The sequence below is a fragment of the Stigmatopora nigra genome, chromosome 8, assembly GCF_051989575.1.
Source record: "Stigmatopora nigra isolate UIUO_SnigA chromosome 8, RoL_Snig_1.1, whole genome shotgun sequence".
Taxonomy (NCBI): Eukaryota; Metazoa; Chordata; class Actinopteri; order Syngnathiformes; family Syngnathidae; genus Stigmatopora; species Stigmatopora nigra.
This window is the reverse complement of record NC_135515.1, coordinates 3,250,118-3,267,345: the sequence shown is the minus strand read 5'-3', so window position 1 is coordinate 3,267,345 and position 17,228 is coordinate 3,250,118. Positions and strand designations below refer to the sequence as shown.

The following is a 17,228-nucleotide window of genomic DNA, read 5'->3' as shown; positions in this document are numbered from 1 at the left end:
TCAAGCCCATTATCCGTTTTTTTCTAAATAAAATGGTGGGCATTCCCTAAAACTACATTACCCAAGATCCCCCATACGTCACGTTAAGTCTACTGCACCACTCCAGACAGTTACTTTACAAAAAAGGCTCATAAACTTTCAAAAACATAAAATGGGCAATAAAAGAACAGTTTGCAACCAAAACTTAAAAGTTTCAAAATAAACTAATTGTAAAATGCGTATTTTTCCTGTTGAACTTTTTAATGACGCAGGTTCCGGTCCTTGTTGTTTTCCGGTGAGCAGTCGCTGTGCTCGACGCTAGTTGGCAACGGTCGCCCTTTTTGTCAACTACGTTTTTATCGCCCGCGAGATTCGCGTCGGACAAGGTAGGCCTCGACTTAATTTTCAGCAACAATTCGCCCCATCACATTTATTCTAACTGGTGCGAACTGCGGTTCAAATACTCTATTTGCATGCGTACTAATTTCTTGTTTGCCAAATGCACTTTTCAAATGCTTTTGAAGCATCGCTGCACTGGCCTTTGTGCTAAGCTAGGTGGCTAATATCGGCGGTAATAAACATGAATTATTTAACGGCAATATCCGCACGTGTGATGGTTTATTTCAATGTAATTTTGCATAATTTGTCGTTTTGCCCAACGTCACTGTGTTTTGGTCATGTGTTTTGATTACAGCCGTGTAGTTATCAGCTAGTATTAGCATTTTAGCATAACGCTCCATTATGGCGGCCCTTGAGTGGTCAATACAATTCGACTCGATTGACATTCCAATAACCCGCCCCCCTCCATTTTCTCTTCAGCATTTGTACTGCACGCGCGCGCACACAATAAGCAAGCGATGAGTTTCGACGTGAAGAAACTGAAAGTAAATGAGTTGAAGAGTGAGCTCCAACGCCGAGGCCTGGACCCCCGAGGCCTGAAGGTACACTTAGTGGAGCGACTCATGGCGGCCATGGAAGAGGAAGCATTGGCCGAGTCGCCCGGCGGAGGGGCCGAGGAACAAGCTGATGATGTGGTCGAGGACTACGATGACGACGGGGGTGTGTGCGAGGATGGGGACGAAATGCAAGAGCCTCAAGGTAAATTGCAAATTTGTACTTTTCAATAGGAGTCAATATGTTTCTAATATTTCATCTCGTAATAAAAGCTAAATTTTAAGTGGGCTACCAAATTGAGATGTTTAATGTTTTGTCATATTGTGTACAATTCGTTCACAAACTTCTGTTTTTTCTTCACCCAATACAACCATTTCATTCATAGTAATAATAAAAGGCAAAGCAGGTTGATTTATTTTTTTAATGATGTAAATACTAGCACCTAAGTACATATAACTCCTTAATCCTTTGTTGTATTGCCGCCAATGCAAATAAAGTTATGTTGACGTGTCAACAGTTGTTAAATTCCTCAATATATTTATTAATAAATCACTGTTTATTCATTTTCTGTGGTTATAATTTTGCTATTCAAATTGGGTGGACATGTGGGTAATATTCCTAATGGCGTTTCCATTCAATGACCTTTATTGACAGACAGTGACCTCTGCTAGGTATCCTAGCAACTGTCCTTGGGGTTCTAAAAGATTGATGCCAGTAGCAGTTGGGGGAGTGATTGATTAAATGAGGGGGGACTGTCATGTCAAATCATGTTTTGGGGTTTTGGAAGATGCTTGGCAGCAATTGAAGGGTTGTGGAAAAGTTTTCATATATTTCCAAAGTTTTCATATATTTCCAATTTTTTGCAGGAATGGCTTTTGCCGAGGGGGATGGTGACGGTCTGCTCGAGGAAGACGAAGGCAGAGATTCGGGCGGCTACTACGAAGACGAAGAGGCCGAGCCGCCGGCCGAGCGTGAGGCGTACGAAAGTCGCACGACGCCAGAATCGACTCACGAGGCGCCGGACTTCTCCGTCGAGCACCCTGGCACCGACGACCTTAACGATAACGTCATCAAACTCGAAGACGAAGAGATCGAAAATGCCAACGTCAAAGACGGTATGCTGTAAAACAATCCCAGTAGTGACATCATAGAGAGCCTTAAAGAAAAAGTGCAGAAAAGGAAAACAAATGTGTGGAAACAGAATCTCACTTTCCCTTGTTTTTTGCTACAGAAGATAAAGAAGACGCCCAAATGAACGTCGCCGCCCAGAACAGCGGTGACGCCGTGCACGACGACGCTCTAAAGGAGGAAACCAAAATTGAGCAAGACGCCGGCAGCGACGCCGACCAGGTGAAGGCGGAGTCTGAAAAAGGCGGACACTACAGTCGGAAGCGGCCACATGAGGAGAACAGGGGCTACAGCTACTACGAGCACCGTGAGGAGAAAAGGTATGTATCTATTCATTGTTTACAAGTCAAAGTGTGAAGAGCAGAATGAGTGGAATGTTCCAAAGCTATTTGCAATGGGTGAAAATCGACAGAAACATCTGACAAAACATATAACACTAGTCATATTTTACACATTAGGTTCATGTTAGTGCACTTTTATACCAAATGTTTATATTGTAAACTGCATGATCCAAAATATGTCTACTAAATATTATCCCTGTATATTTTCTGGGTCCTTGGGATATAATATATCAGATCACAATATTTGTGAATTGTGTTTTTTTGGCACTGTCATGAACTTGTTTGGTCTGCTTAGTGACCACTTGAGCCAAGCTACAGTGCAAAAGTATATAGCAGGATTGTTCACAACTGGGGCCTTCTGGATTTTCCTAGTTGGCCCTTTTAAAAGCAACCCACACCTCCATACGATAAAATGATTAGTCGCAAAGCTAACTCACTGCTATAGGATTAGTTGAAGGAGCTAAAACAGAGCGTTGATTGTGTTAATTTTATTCGTAGTCTCAAACCGTAGACTACGAGAGAATAGGGTTGTATGTGATTGTGAGCATCTGGTATCTTTGATGTGGGCCAAATAGCAGCTTTCTATTAATTTGCACTACTGCATGTTTGAATGTTTTGGTGGATTGATGTAGAGTATAATAGTTGATCTAAACTATAGTCAGAGTCTGGATGCTGGAATGGGTTAGAATACATTTGAATGATCAAGTTTTTATCCCAGGAGAGTAGTCTTACATTTTACACAGATTAATTTCTTAAATTTACATTCTGCACTTCACAATGCAACCATCAGAAAGTATTATTCATTCCACTGAGCTGCATGTGATTAAGTGTAGATGCCCTTAAAGAAACGAAAGGAATGTCTTAAATCTGTCTGTACTGGGAGACATACCAATTTCTGCTGAAGTATTTTGTAAACATCCTGAGAGTATCGGAGACATAACAAATCATCCTGGAAGCTCAGATCATGGCACGGAAGAGCCCAAGTTTGTGGACGAAATAGGGATTCCTTTCAAGGGGATATACAGTAGGTCCAAGCCAAGCCATACTCAATGGGGTTCCATTTGGGTACCATCTGAATGAGAGAGCACTGATAGAAGCCAAGCCAATTCTAAATGGAGATTGTTAGGTGATGAGCTGAATTTAGCCCCGACTCATCCATAAGATCAAAGCTAGGAGATTTCTGCAGAGAACCAGATAGTGGTTAAAATCCTTGATTTTGGTGTTTATTGGGAGTTAGGGCAACCGTCAACAGACGACAATTTCAGACATGTCCAACAACAGTACTCCTGAACACTTAGACACGCAAAAAACAGCAAACAGATGCAGTCAAGGACCACTTAAGGGCTAGAAATAGACCAGCCGATAGAAGTCCATCGTCTTTGGTCCGAGCCACCTCAAATAGATGTACCTAAAGACCTGCTTGGCCATTTCCTTGTGATAACAGTGGAATGGAGACACCACAAGTTATAATATACCTATCTTGACAAAAACCAAACCGTGGATCATTTGGAAACCAAGACCGAGTGCTCAGAGGAGATGTCCGAGCCACTTCAAAGTATTCAGTTTACATAATGACCACAAATGGACCCAGGGGATCATTTGCTAACCAAGAATGAATGCTCACAGCTAATGTTAGGAACTTATCAGTTATTACAATAGCCTAACCATGCAGCAGACCTATTAAATATTTTTGCATATTATGTTAGTAGGAGTACAAACCATGACATATTGCATCCAGCATGTCCTACATTGTAATATTACAAGAATTATTCTTTTCTTGGCACAGTTTTCAAATGTTTTTTTACCATTATATGTGATTGACATGTTTATTGTTGTGTTTAAAGAAAAAAAAACTGTTGAATGATGTCTGCGTCTGCAGACTTAAGTCATGTATGCTTTTGAATGGGGCGGGCTGGGGACGGGCTTGCGGATCTTCCGTCAATATTCAACAAACCGTTGTGAAATTTTCGTCGGCCAAGCCTAGGGAGCATGACCCCGACGATTCAAAGCCCGATGCTAGCGTGAAAGTTAGCGTAACGCATAGCGCGTTTTACCACCGACGAATCCGGGTCAATGAATTCCGTGTGACTGACCCGGATTCGTCAGATGAGTGGTTACCGTCTGGATCAACCGGAAGCAGCAGCAGCCTCGTCCCCAGACGCTCCAAAAGACTTTAGAGGTAAGAACTGACTTGCTCTAGATAGCTCCTTTTCATTGTTTTGACCAAGGCTCTCATTACTTTGATTGGAACAATCAAAGTAATTCATCCTTGTGTCAAACAAATGCAATTTGGTTTCAGTAGTTCATATACCGAAACACACTCTGGCAGAACTGAAAAGGCTTTTAATTGAACAGATCCTTTTTCCTGCGGGGATCCAGTGCTAGTTCGGAGTCTGAAGATGACGGGTAAGTCGGGTCTTGGGGTTTGCATATTCCGTAAACATATTCTGGTGCTAATTATGATTTTTAAAACATTTTTATGTCTTTTCTTTTAGCACTGATTCCGAGCCCTTACTGTCTGAAACTTATGAAGAAGGTAAAACATTTTTTTTTTTTTTTTTTTGGATCATCAAACTAATCAATTTCAAGGATTTTGATATTAATGTTTTTCTGTTTCCACAGTAAATCCTATGAGCCACGATATTGAGTGGCGTCAGTCCAGTTGGCAACCCCGAATGTTTCCCTTTGCCGCCAATCCCGGACTTCGAAGCGCTGCCGCGGAGTTGATCTCCGACCAGCCGGCCGACTTTTTGGAACTCTTCCTAACGGACGAGCTCCTCCAACACATTGTCGATAAGACGAATCAGAACGCCCTCCATTGTTATAACGCTGAGAGGCAGCTGAATAACAATGCCGTTGCGTTCAAACCCGTCGCGGTACCGGAATTGAAAGCTTTTCTGGGACTCAATTTTGTCACCACTTACGTCAGAAAGCCCACCACCAATCACTATTGGAGCGTAGACGAAATCGAGGCCACTCCCTTTTTCAGCCAGACCATGGGAAGGAACCGCTATCATTTCATATGGAAATTCCTTTGTTACAACAATCTCATAACGCACGACGACCCCGACGAAATGTACAAAGTACGTCCAGTTTTTGATTATATCGTGGAGAAGTTCAGGGAGATGTACCAACCGGGGCAAAACATTTGCATTGACGAAGGCGTGATGGTGTGGCGGGGGCGCGTGTGCTTCAAAGTATGTAATCCCAACAAACCCGCCAAACACGGCATCAAAAACTACATCCTCTGCGACTCGGCAACGGGTTACTGCTTTAATATGCTACCCTACGGCGGGGAAACACAAACCACATCGGAGATAGTCTTCTCCCTCCTCGACCGTCTACCCGGTCTCGGTTACACGCTCTATCTGGGGGAGTCTTTCAATTCCGTAGCCATGTGTGAGCTATTGCTAGGAGCCGAAACGAACGTCTGCGGAATCCTGAAGAGGGGCAAGGGCGAGATCTTAAAGGGCTCAAACGACCTGAAGGAAGGAGAAAAAATCACCCGACACAATAGTCGAATGATGCTGTTGGCCTTTCGGGAAAAAAAGCTGGTGACCATGCTGACTACCTGCCACCACGATAAGATGTTGAAGGCCCTCTTGCCCAAGGGACAGAAAGACAAAGAAGTGCAGATCAGACCGGAGTGTGTTGTCGCACATCACGCCTTCATGAACGGGGTGGATAAATTAGAACAAAATGTCGAATATTACCCCTTAGTCCATAAATCCATGGACTGGTCCAAGAAGTTTGTGGCTTATCTCTTTCAAATCTGCATGTTTAATGCCTACGTCCTCTACAGAATCAGGCACCCGGGAGAGTGTAGAAGCCTTTTGGAGTTCATGCGCAAGGCTATCAAGTCCTGGACCGTAAAACGACACGCGGGGGTGCAGTTAAATAGGAAGAGCGAGGTGGTGGAAGTTGCCGTCGTTAAAATCGAGGACAATTGCATCTCCGAGGAAGGCCCGCAGAATGCTAAGAGGGCGCCGTATAAGACGGACCCGGAAAGTAGGCTCGATGGACAGATCGCCAAACACAAACTACAGTACTTGAAGCCCACTAACAAACGTTTAAAACCAGCTAGGAGGTGCAGGGTCTGCACGCGTAGGGGTCTACGCAAGGATACCAGAATGTGGTGCATCTCGTGTCTCATCCCCTTGCATCCCGGAGACTGCTTTACCGATTACCACACTAAGATTAATTATTCCGAGATCTGAGAAACGCAAACCCCTCTCAGTTTGGCCGCAGCTGTGTCGGAATCCACACGCAACTGTGAATGGCTCAAATGTTGACACATTTTTGCCCCCCATGTAAAACTTGTACATAATTTTGCTTGTAAATAAAGTTTCTCATTAGAAGACCTTTCCACTTGCGTTTTTGTTTTGTTTTATTCTCCGACTTTGTTGAGGCGTCGCCAAAATCGGTAGCTATGGTCGCTAGCCGCGTTTCAGGCTTGCTTTTCGATTAGAAGGAATCGCTAAAACGATTAAAATAGTGCGTTTAAACCCCTCAATCGCGATATAGGAGAGAACCACGTGGGTTGTCACAATGTTCAACTAGCAAGGTTGGATTCTTCAAATATTCAGAGGTCTTGTGCTAACTACAATTTTGCTTCATTGCTTTTGATTTTCCTGACTTTTGCTTTCTATTTATATGTTGTGCGCAGCTGTTGAAAAGCTTCTGACCTTTTGAACTATTGATTTTCTGACATCTGACCAGGCTAACAAACAATTACAAAGCACTTAGCTAGCAAATGTGAAACAAACCTGTACCCATATTCAATTTTTTTGATGGGTGCAATTCTGATCCTTTTAATACTCATGTTGGAAACACTGTTGTCTGGTCATTGACTTTTAGTAAGTCTGACAACTGACCTTTGTGACGACCAACCTGATTCTCCCCTAATGGGAATGAGTGTGTTCTGTCTGTTTATGCTTTGTTTTAATTCCATGCATTTTGACTGTTACACTGGAGAAAACATAATTGCTTCATGTTGAAGTACTTCATAGTTTTTAGTCAAGCTATTACTTTAGTCGGAATTGTACATGAGAGACTAATTGGCTTCCATTTGCTAAGTATTGAGAATATTATTAATTCCTTCATTTTGCATGTAAACTTGGCCACTGGTTTTCTTGATTGTCCCTCCAAGTTTGAATCAAAACCTGTAGTTTTTTTCTTAGCACCCTAGCCAGATTTTTCAAATTTATATGTATTTTTTATAAAATTACCCTGTAATTCGCTTCTTTTTGTTGTTTCGGTTCTGGAAACTTTTTAGTATAATTTTTGGGTGCCGTAAATTCTTAAGGGTTCTACATTTTTCTCTTATCACGTGAAAAACCCAGAACTATAGGATTCCCTTTATTCTTCCAAAAAATAAAAGCTTACCAGTGAAATTAAGGAACGGAAAATGATAGCAAGCAAGTATTTTCTATTAAAAGAAGAAGCTCAACTTTGGGTAGCTCGCAGACCACTACAATCAGTGGTTCTTGACAGGTCAGTCAAAACTCTTAAATGGCTGTCAATGTGTAAATTTTCCATGTTCACAATCACCTTTAACCTCCCTCCCTTCTCATTACTTTTAAAGGTCTCGCACACCACAACCACCCGCAGAAGACGAAGAAGAGAACATTGATGATGCTCTCGTTACCATCGACACATGTAAGTGCGACCTATGGCCAAATCAATATATGGATTTTTAGCTCACTGTAGCTGTGTGCTTTCCAGACAACTGCGATCTGCACTTCAAGGTTTCCCGAGATCGCTACAGCGGCTACCCCTTGACCATTGAGGGCTTCGCCTACTTGTGGGCGGGAGCAAGGGCGACCCATGGCGTCAGCTGTGGACGTGTCTGCTATGAGATGAAGGTCGTTCATTTTAACTCTCTAGTTGATGTGATTGCTGTAATGATCTGATCGCTGAAAGCCAATCAGAATCTGAAATGTGACTTTTGCTCTGTCTCAGATCAATGAGGAAATTCCAGTAAAGCACCTTCCTAGTTCAGAACCGGATCCACACGTGGTACGAATTGGATGGTCCATCAATCATTCCAGTACTCAGCTTGGTAAGAACTTTTAAGTCCAAAATTATGGGAAATTAAACAATTACTACTTACCCTAATTCTCTTTTTTTAAATTTTCTTTCTTTTTTAGGAGAGGAGCCTTTTTCCTTCGGGTTTGGAGGAACCGGAAAAAAGTCGTCCGACTGCAAATTTGCCGACTACGGAGAGAAATTTGGAGAAAATGACGTCATCGGCTGTTACATCGTGAGTGACACTGACCGACCGGATTTATCTTAAAAAGCTAACGCCCACTTGTGATGCTCTCAGGACTTTGAACAAGGTGACGAAGTGGAAATGGCATACTCCAAAAACGGAGTGGCACTGGGCGTAGCCTTCAAAACCACCAAGGAGGAGCTGGCTGGCCGTGCCCTCTTCCCTCACGTGCTGGTGAAGAATTGTGCCGTGGAGTTCAACTTTGGACAGAAAGAGCCTTATTTCCCTCCGCCGGACGGCTACACCTACATCCATGGCGTACCCGAGGAGAACAAGGTCCGGGGCACCAAGGGACCCGCCAGCAAAGGCGAATGTGAGGTAAAAACATGGCCATTTTTTAACCTTTTTGCCTATGATTACAATTTAATTGCATATAAGCCGCTTTTGTTGGTCTCAAAAAAATAGACTGAATCGAAGGTACGGCTTATATGCGCATAAAATGTTGACATGCATGAAACTGCAAGCGGCATACACCATAACGTCATGCCGCCATGGTGCTGAACCCGTGACCAGACGTTTGGTCGCCAGTCTTTTGGTCCCTTTTGGCCGCCAGTCAAATGTACTTGGATATTAAATTCTTTCTCCTAGATATTAAACACTCTCTCTTAGATATTAAACTCTTATGAATATATTTTTGAGAGCTGGTTTCATCAGTAAACTATCTGTCATTAAAAGTCTGGCGACCAAAAGGGACCAAAAGACCGGTGACCAAACGTCCGAGCACCCGCAAGACCATGCGGCTGATATGGTTGTCTGTAAAACTGGTGCCCGTACATTTCATAGACGGACATTTCGTAGACGGACATTTCTTCGAAGGACATTTCGTCAGCCGGACATTTCGCCGCCCGGGCATTTCGCCGCCTGGACACTTTGTCGAACAGACATATCGTCGCCGGACAATGTGTCGAATGGATATTTAGTCGATGACTCACTCAGTTAATTGACTTATTGTCTCGGTACAGTTCGGGATTTTTTTTTTCTTTTTATAAAATGTATATTTTCTCTTACAGGCCATGGAGTTCACTGTTACTAAACGTGGTGGAAGGAAACTACTGTACAATGGCTATGCTTATATAGTTAGCAGAACGAGTAATAGCATTACCTATTGGAGATGCGAAGAAAGAGGAAGATGTGGAGGGCGACTTAAGACAGTGAACGATATACTACAAGGTCCCCCCGGGCCACATTCTCACCGACCAGATCCCAGTAGAGTTGTTGTACTCAAGACAGTACAGAAGATTAAGGAACAAGCCTCTAATACTGAAGACATTTCGAGTACTATAATTAAGAACTGCACATCCGATTTTCCCTTAGAAGCAACTGGATCTCTTCCCACTAAAGAAACACTTTTCAGAATGATTAGAAGACAAAGGAGATCCGCAGAGGGGAACGAAATAACAGACAAACTCAGGGTTTCGTTAAAAGGGGAGAGATTTATTTTATTCGAAGAGCAAGATATCGTTTTAATGGCAACTGACACTAATCTCGATTTATTGGCCAAAAGTATGCACTGGTTTTGCGATGGTACCTTCGATAGTGCATCGGACATCCATCAACTCTATACCATCCATGCTCTCCTTGGTGAAGATCATACTGTTCCACTTGTGTACTGCATTACGAAGTCTAAAACTCAAGAAACTTACGATACCATATTTTCTAAGCTTAAAGAAAGGTGTGTGATGGAGCCTAATTCGATAACTGTGGATTTTGAAAGAGCTTCAATAAGTAGTATAGAAAAGAATTTTCCTAACTCTCATACATGTGGATGCTTTTTTCATTTTAGTCAATGCCTTTGGCGAAAAATTCAAGCATGTGGCCTACAAGATTGGTATAATGAGCCAAGGAATGCTTTCCTAATCAAAAATATTACAGCACTTGCTTTCGTTCCAAAGGAGGATGTCATAGATGCTTTTAATGAATTAATGGCTTCACTAGATAAGGAAACAGATGAAGTTTTAGGAGAATTTCTTGTCTACTTTGAGACTACTTGGTTAGGTGCTGTACAATTAGGAAAGCGACGACGGCCATTTTTTGATATCTCCTTATGGAATGTAAGAGAAAAGACCTTGCTAGGAATACCATGCACAAATAATTCTCTTGAAGGTTGGCACCGTGCATTTCAACATAGAATGTCAGTCGGTCATCCAAATTTATCACGTCTTGTGACCAAACTCCAAAAAGAACAAAATGATTGCGAACTAACAATACAACAGGCTTCATGCGGTATTATGCCTAAAAAGACCGTTAAAGCATACGCAGTTGTTAATGAACGGTTGAAAAAGCTCACGGATGACTATGGAAATGTAGAGAGACTACATTACCTACAAACCATTGCACATAATTTGTAAGTTGTGAATTTGTTTTAATAAAATGTTGATTACCTGGTTGATGGCTTTCAACGAATTATTTATGCAACAGAACGATTGTTCGCAAGGTTGACGTTAGGGTAACCCAAGCCTTAGCCACTATACCCCATTTCTACCCATTAACCTTAACCACTAACCCTAATTCTAACCTTAGCCACTACAAAATGTCTGGTCGGCGAAATGTCCGTTAGACGAAATGTCCGGTCACGGTGAAACAGATATAAAAAAAAAATCTAATTGATTTTCATTTGCAGTTTACATTTACATTTCCAAAAATAGTAAATAATAGTTTGAAAAATATTATCAAATGCAGTAGGAAAATTGAAAATAGTAAGTAAAGGTTTCAAGTTGCTGTTTCTTTGTATGACCGTAATTTTACACCATCTCGAGCGGATTTGAACATTTTTTTTACACTTGCATAATATTAGATTCTGATGATGGTTGGCCTCCCCGCCTGTGGAAAGACTACTTGGGCTATCAAGCACGCTGAGACCAACCCGGAGAAGAAGTACAACATCTTGGGAACCAATGCCATCATGGACAAGATGAAGGTCAGTTAAATATGCTACAACAGCATCAACGCTACTTGTTTCCTTCAAATTTATTAAATTCTTTTCCAGGCCTTATTAGGTCAAGTATAAGGGAAACAATTCAATCTTGGAGTACAGGCAAGTTAACTTCAACTGAAACGGAAAAAAATAAACTCGCCACCTGACCGGCATCAAAATAGCACTCGTTTCATCAAGGATGCTAACAGACGCCTATTTTAGCTAATTTTCAATTAAAAATGTTTCCACTCAAAACCAAAACTACGTTTTACGGCCTCTAAGAATGCATTAGCCTTTTTATTAGGCTTTTCGTTTAAATTTAGTAACAAAGACAACTAAGTCTGGTGCTCGGACGTTTGGTCGCTAGTCTTTTTGGTCGCCGGTCTTTTTGGTCCATTTTGGTTGCCGATCAAATGGTGACAGAGTTTACTATTGAAACCACCTCTCAAACTTATATTCACAAGAGAGAGTTTAATATCGAAGTACTGTTTAATAAAAAGTACATTTGACCAGTGACCAAACGTCCGGTTACTCTAAATCTCGACTAAATAAACATAAAATAGATTATTTTTAATTGTATATGCCTGTGTTTTTAGTTTAGCTTCCTTTTAGAAGTTTCTAATTTTAGCTTGATATCATGGCTATGCTCATTATTAACAAAAAAACCCTTACCCTAACCAGATGATGGGCCTGCGACGCCAGCGGAACTACGCGGGGCGCTGGGACATCCTGATCCAACAAGCCACGCAGTGTCTGAACCGCCTGATCGAGATCGCCGCGAGAAAGAGACGCAACTACATCCTGGACCAGGTAGCGTAACCCCAGACACGCATTCACTCAACACACCGTCAGCACCGTCACTCAATGATTACTCTCTCTAATGGACTATTTATTTATCTTTCAGGGGGGCTCTGTGTATTGTAGAAGTAGTACAAGCCGCATTGAATCTCACCCTCTAATGTCACTTTGATTGTCTTGTACTGTAAACAAAAGTGACGAGCTATTTACTCCATGTTGTCATCCCTCGCTATATCTTACTTTTTTTGCACTTGCTATATCTCTTGTCATAATGTCTTGTGAAATGCGACAATGTACAAGTAGACCGTGACTTTGTAAAGATGTTGAGAAACAAGTAAGCTCTGACTCTGGTGAGTAAGAAAAACACCTTCTGTTGCTAAATATTTAAGAGAGAGAGAGAGCTTTTTCACCTTTTTGAAAGCTGAATAGTAGAACTCAGATACGTGGAACTGTTGAGTGTGTGTTTTAATGAATTGACCCCCCCAAGGTAAGTAATACTAACACTGACTAGATTTTCAGGTCTCGGGCAGAGGGGGCAACAAAGGTAGGTGGGGTCAGATGGCGACATTACGTTGGAGACGTGAGTACAGGCAGGTGGGTTGTATCTGTGTCGTTTGTCTTGCGTGGGACTAGAACTCGTTCAAATTGGGTAAGTTAAGGTAAGTGTGGGGGAGGGTGGCCCACTCGGATAACAAAAAAATAACCTTGCGCGTACTTGCTTTGGAAAAAATGACTTAAAGTATTACGCTGCTTAATATTTGGACCGTTTAGCTGACATCTTAAAACTTCAGGTGTATTTGCAACCCGTTTTTCAATAGGAGAGTCAAATGGTGATGTTTTCCCATTACGTCTTGGATAGTTAGAAATGGTACAAAGTGGACCGCGAACTGACCATAGACTGCATTTTTAGAACCACAGGCTTTCACATTGATAACTATAAGCACTCGGTAGACTGATACTGCTTTGGGACAGTTGCTGGATCTGGTTTAGAGCGACGTGTCTTTGTCGTTTGTTAAGTCCGATTGTGTCTTTCTGTCACCCACGACACCCGCAATGCTTTGTTTTGGACCACAAAACCTCGCATCTTTATACAGCTGTAAAGCAAATCACAGGATCGAGTTACACGGCAGTAAATTGTTGAAGCAAAACATTATTTTAAACTTCTTTCTATGGAGAACCTCAGCAAGGGTTTCTAAGAGCGGCGCTAGAAGGATACCAGGAGCTCCGATTTAAGTTATCACGAAGTAGAATGCTACAAATGCGTTTACTCGATCCACGTCTTTTTGAACAATCGGAACTCAAAGAGGCTTTAAGCCTTTTGAAGCTAATTACACAAAATGTTTATTTTGAAACAAAGCTCACACAAGTATACATCTACAAATATATTCTGAGGTTGTCGGTACCATTGCTACAATGTCGGATTAAAGGCTAGAAATACAAAACAATTGAATATACTGTCGCTAACGTACATTTGTAACCAAAGTTGGGTCAGCCCCACCTAACTAACTAGTTCAACACACTACTCGAAACATATTTTTTCTGTCAACTATTCTATACTAACTTTGTAATGCTAATAATATACATTTCCGCACTTTTTTGATGTACGTCACGTACGAAAACCGCCAAACTACACACGTTTCCATGTAAATCGCTTAGCTTGCTAACGCTACAAAAACGTATAATTGCTTTAGTGGGCCCCCCTCCTTCCAATCTGAGTAAACAGGTAACCCAGGGTCGGCGAATTTGCCAGGTGAGTGGTGGCGAATGACGCGGCCTATAGCGCTCCAGCTAACTCGTAGCCTCATCCCAGTCAAACAAACCTGTGTCACTTGATGATTGCAGGGTTCCAGCTTGCCATTCCAGCGGAACGCCTCCGCAAGTAAAACAATAACAAACAAGCTTCTACCTCTTTCTTGTCGCCATCGCTAGACAAATGTATATGGATCAGCAAGGAGACGAAAAATGCGTCCTTTTGAGGGTTTTCAACGCAAGGCTATTGTAATTTGTCCCACGGACGAGGATTTAAAAGAGCGAACATTAAAGCAAACCAATGAGCAGGGGAAGGATGTGCCTGATCATGCTGTGTTAGAAATGAAAGGTAGGACCGCTGTGGATACAAAGCTACAAAAACATCAGATCTACTGTTTCTTTTGTTTAGTTTTCTATGTGTAAAAAAAAAAACATCTCAACTTGGAAGATACCCCCTTTTTTGCCTTCCTCCTCTCTTTCCCCCTTTTTCCCCTTCAATCCACTAAGTCATCAGACCTGGACTTTATATTTTTATTTTTTTTATTTTAAGTTATAATTATTTTTAAATGCTCTGTCTTGTGCACTGCAAACACAGGTGGTATCCCATTATTTTCACTCTAATACGCGGATAATGATTAATTATTTGTCATTTTTATCGAGTTTTACGAAAAATATCTTTTATTTGCGACCAGATGGCGGACATGCTGCCTCTAAATGTTAATTGTTCTACTCGTCCAAAAAACTGAAATTTAAATTTCTTTATTTTTTGTATATATAGTAGCAATGTTTACCATCAAGCTAAATGCAAAAATATTTTATTTCAAACATTCAAGAATATTTTCCAGTAGTTTTGGTTTAGCTTCTAATCTATTTAAACCAAAATTGTTGTAAGATGTATTCTACTGCCCACTAGTGGACAAGGAAGAAACAAGGAACAGCACAATGTCAATTGAGTTGGAGCAAAAACTATGGTGCTACATGTTTAAAATCACAAAATTATTGATGCCATTTCTATTGTTTATAAGGGGGACGCCATTTTTTAAAATGTATTATCCTGGTCACGGAAAAAAATTGAACATTTTAGAAAATTCAACTCAAATTTGCCAAATTTCGATTCTAAAGCTAAAGCTTGACCAAGCTGATGGGTGCTCTCCTCAGTTTGCAGTGCATTCCCCATCCCTCCTTTGTCTATCCTCAAATGTTGCCTCCACGGAGGAAACGTTTACCCCTCGTAACTTCATCTTTCTACTCTACACCACCTCTGCGCGACTCTAATTGATCTCCATTTTGTCTTTTTGTCTTCTGGCGGCGTGGCCCCTCCGGTCCCCACGCTTTTCTTCTTCTCCTTCTCTCTCTTGCTCTCTTTCTCCCGACCCTTCACTCACCGTTCCGACTCCAAGCCAACTTCACCCTGCCGGAGGAGTGCGACTTCCTAGAAGGGGTCACCTACGCCGAGGTCCAGAGCGAAGAAGCCGAAAAGCTGATGAAACAGTACAACGAAGAGGGCCGCAAGGCGGGACCGCCACCCGACAAACGCTTTGACAACCGGCCGGGCGGCTACCGCGGCCGTGGGGGCGGTGGCGGCGGCTTCTCACGCTACGACAACCGCGATGCGCCCCGCGGTGGTGGCTACCAGAACCGAAGTGGGGACTCTGGTGGATACAGGGGTGAGCTCCTATTTTTTTGCTATACACAACACTTATATGATAGAATTAAAAATCTGCATTTTTTGACCCATCTTAGCAGTGTCTTATTTGGTAGATATTTTTTCCCGCCTTTTGAAAATGCACTGTTCATGAAAGTTAAACTATTTTTTTCAGGCTACAGCCGGGGGGGCGGTTACGGTCAGAACCGCTGGGGGGGTAACGGCGGTGGTGGTGGCGGCGGCGGCTACCGTGACGGAGGCTCCGACAACCGGTCCGGGTACCGCAACCAGTCATCGGGAAGCGGCTACAATCGGCCGGCTCCTTACAACAAGGGTGGTTACAACCAGGTAAATTTCACCAATCTAGCTTCTTTAATGCCTTTTCTTACATGGTTGTTTGACCGCAACTCGCAGGGATACGGCTATAACCAAGGTGGCTACAACCAAGGTGGTTATAACCAGGGAGGCTACAACCAGAACTACTATGGGAACTACAATCAGTACCCAAGCTACGGGCAGGGCTACAGCCAGCCGGCGGCCGCCAGCCAGTCATACGGCCACCACCAGGCACCCCCACAGCAGGCCCCTGTGGCGCAACACCAGGCCCCGCCTCAGCAACAACAACAGCAGCAGAGCTACAACCAGCAGTATCAGCAGGTAAGGAGTGAACAACCAATCATATGTCTTAATTTTTCCCATTCAAAATTATTGATTTATTCATTTTTTCACATTTAATTTCACATTGATACTTAATTTACAGTGCATTTCATTAACTACAATCATAATATTGCCCAAGCCAAGCATAGCTTTAACTTTATTTGTAAATTACCGTTGACAGAACCTAAATTTTGTCAGGCTACCCATTCAAAATTATTGATTTATTCATTTTTTCAGGTTTAATTTCACACAAACTCTTATTTCATTAACTATGATCATAAAATTGCCCCATAGCTTTAACCCTATTTGTGTTTCCCTATAGTATGCTCAGCAATGGCAGCAGTACTACCACAACCAGAACCAGTGGAACCAGTATTACAGCCAGTATGGCGGCTACCCCGGACAGGGTAGCCAAGGCTCATCTTCAGGTTCTCAGTAGCTCTCCCCCCGCTTTTACCTACAATCACTTGTTGTGTGTGCTATGCCCATAAATTCTTACCTAAATCATTAAGCAGTGGCGTGGTGATAGATGCTAGCTAGCCCCCGTGCTAACCCTTCCGATGCTTTACGCCATTTATCGGAGATGCTCAAACAGTATACAAAAGCATGCTCTATAATTTTCATTGAAATTCTTTTCACAGTCGCGCATAAAAGTGACATTTTAGAATCCTTTTCAGTAGAGGCATTTTGTTTTAACATGGATTTTTTTTTTAATCCTATTGTGGTTCCTGTAGTTTGAATCCGATGAATATCTTCCAACATTTTTTTTTGTACCAGTGTGAAAAATCTGTCTTTATACAATAAATATAATTGTATACACCGGGATGAGATTTTTCAGTTTTTTTTGAGTTC

At 42.1% G+C, this 17,228-nt stretch overlaps 1 protein-coding gene and 1 non-coding gene across 4 annotated transcripts; both read left to right on the top strand.

The window, feature by feature from the left end:
• The first annotated feature begins 246 nt into the window (after nucleotides 1-246).
• Nucleotides 247-17,201, top strand: hnrnpul1 (heterogeneous nuclear ribonucleoprotein U-like 1). 3 transcript variants are annotated; one of them, XM_077723476.1, is made up of 16 exons: nucleotides 247-365; nucleotides 799-1,077; nucleotides 1,740-1,988; nucleotides 2,105-2,321; nucleotides 7,927-8,000; nucleotides 8,067-8,206; nucleotides 8,304-8,403; nucleotides 8,492-8,604; nucleotides 8,668-8,931; nucleotides 11,408-11,530; nucleotides 12,209-12,337; nucleotides 14,255-14,423; nucleotides 15,475-15,741; nucleotides 15,895-16,067; nucleotides 16,134-16,376; nucleotides 16,699-17,201. In XM_077723476.1, the coding sequence occupies exons 2-16, from the start codon at nucleotides 837-839 to the stop codon at nucleotides 16,813-16,815; spliced, it is 2,619 nt and encodes an 872-aa protein (XP_077579602.1). In that variant the 5' UTR covers nucleotides 247-365; nucleotides 799-836; the 3' UTR covers nucleotides 16,816-17,201. The 3 variants fall into 3 exon arrangements, with proteins under 3 accessions (XP_077579602.1, XP_077579601.1, XP_077579603.1); XM_077723475.1 differs by lacking the exons at nucleotides 11,408-11,530; nucleotides 12,209-12,337; nucleotides 14,255-14,423; ... (2 more) ...; nucleotides 16,134-16,376; nucleotides 16,699-17,201 and adding an exon at nucleotides 9,624-10,998; XM_077723477.1 differs by lacking the exons at nucleotides 7,927-8,000; nucleotides 8,067-8,206; nucleotides 8,304-8,403; ... (7 more) ...; nucleotides 16,134-16,376; nucleotides 16,699-17,201 and adding exons at nucleotides 4,698-4,748; nucleotides 4,838-4,878; nucleotides 4,965-6,710.
• LOC144201077 (small nucleolar RNA SNORA50) lies at nucleotides 2,605-2,742 on the top strand. Its single transcript, XR_013327274.1, has one exon. It is a non-coding gene; the product is annotated as a small nucleolar RNA SNORA50 (small nucleolar RNA).
• Nucleotides 17,202-17,228: the final 27 nt, after the last annotated feature.

Coding starts and splice junctions, on each gene's coding strand:
- hnrnpul1 (XM_077723475.1), top strand. CDS start 837: ATGAGTTTCGACGTGAAGAAACTGAAAGTAAATGAGTTGAAGAGTGAG. Junction 1,078..1,739: donor CGAAATGCAAGAGCCTCAAG/GTAAATTGCAAA, acceptor AATTTTTTGCAG/GAATGGCTTTTGCCGAGGGG. Junction 8,605..8,667: donor ACGTCATCGGCTGTTACATC/GTGAGTGACACT, acceptor TGATGCTCTCAG/GACTTTGAACAAGGTGACGA.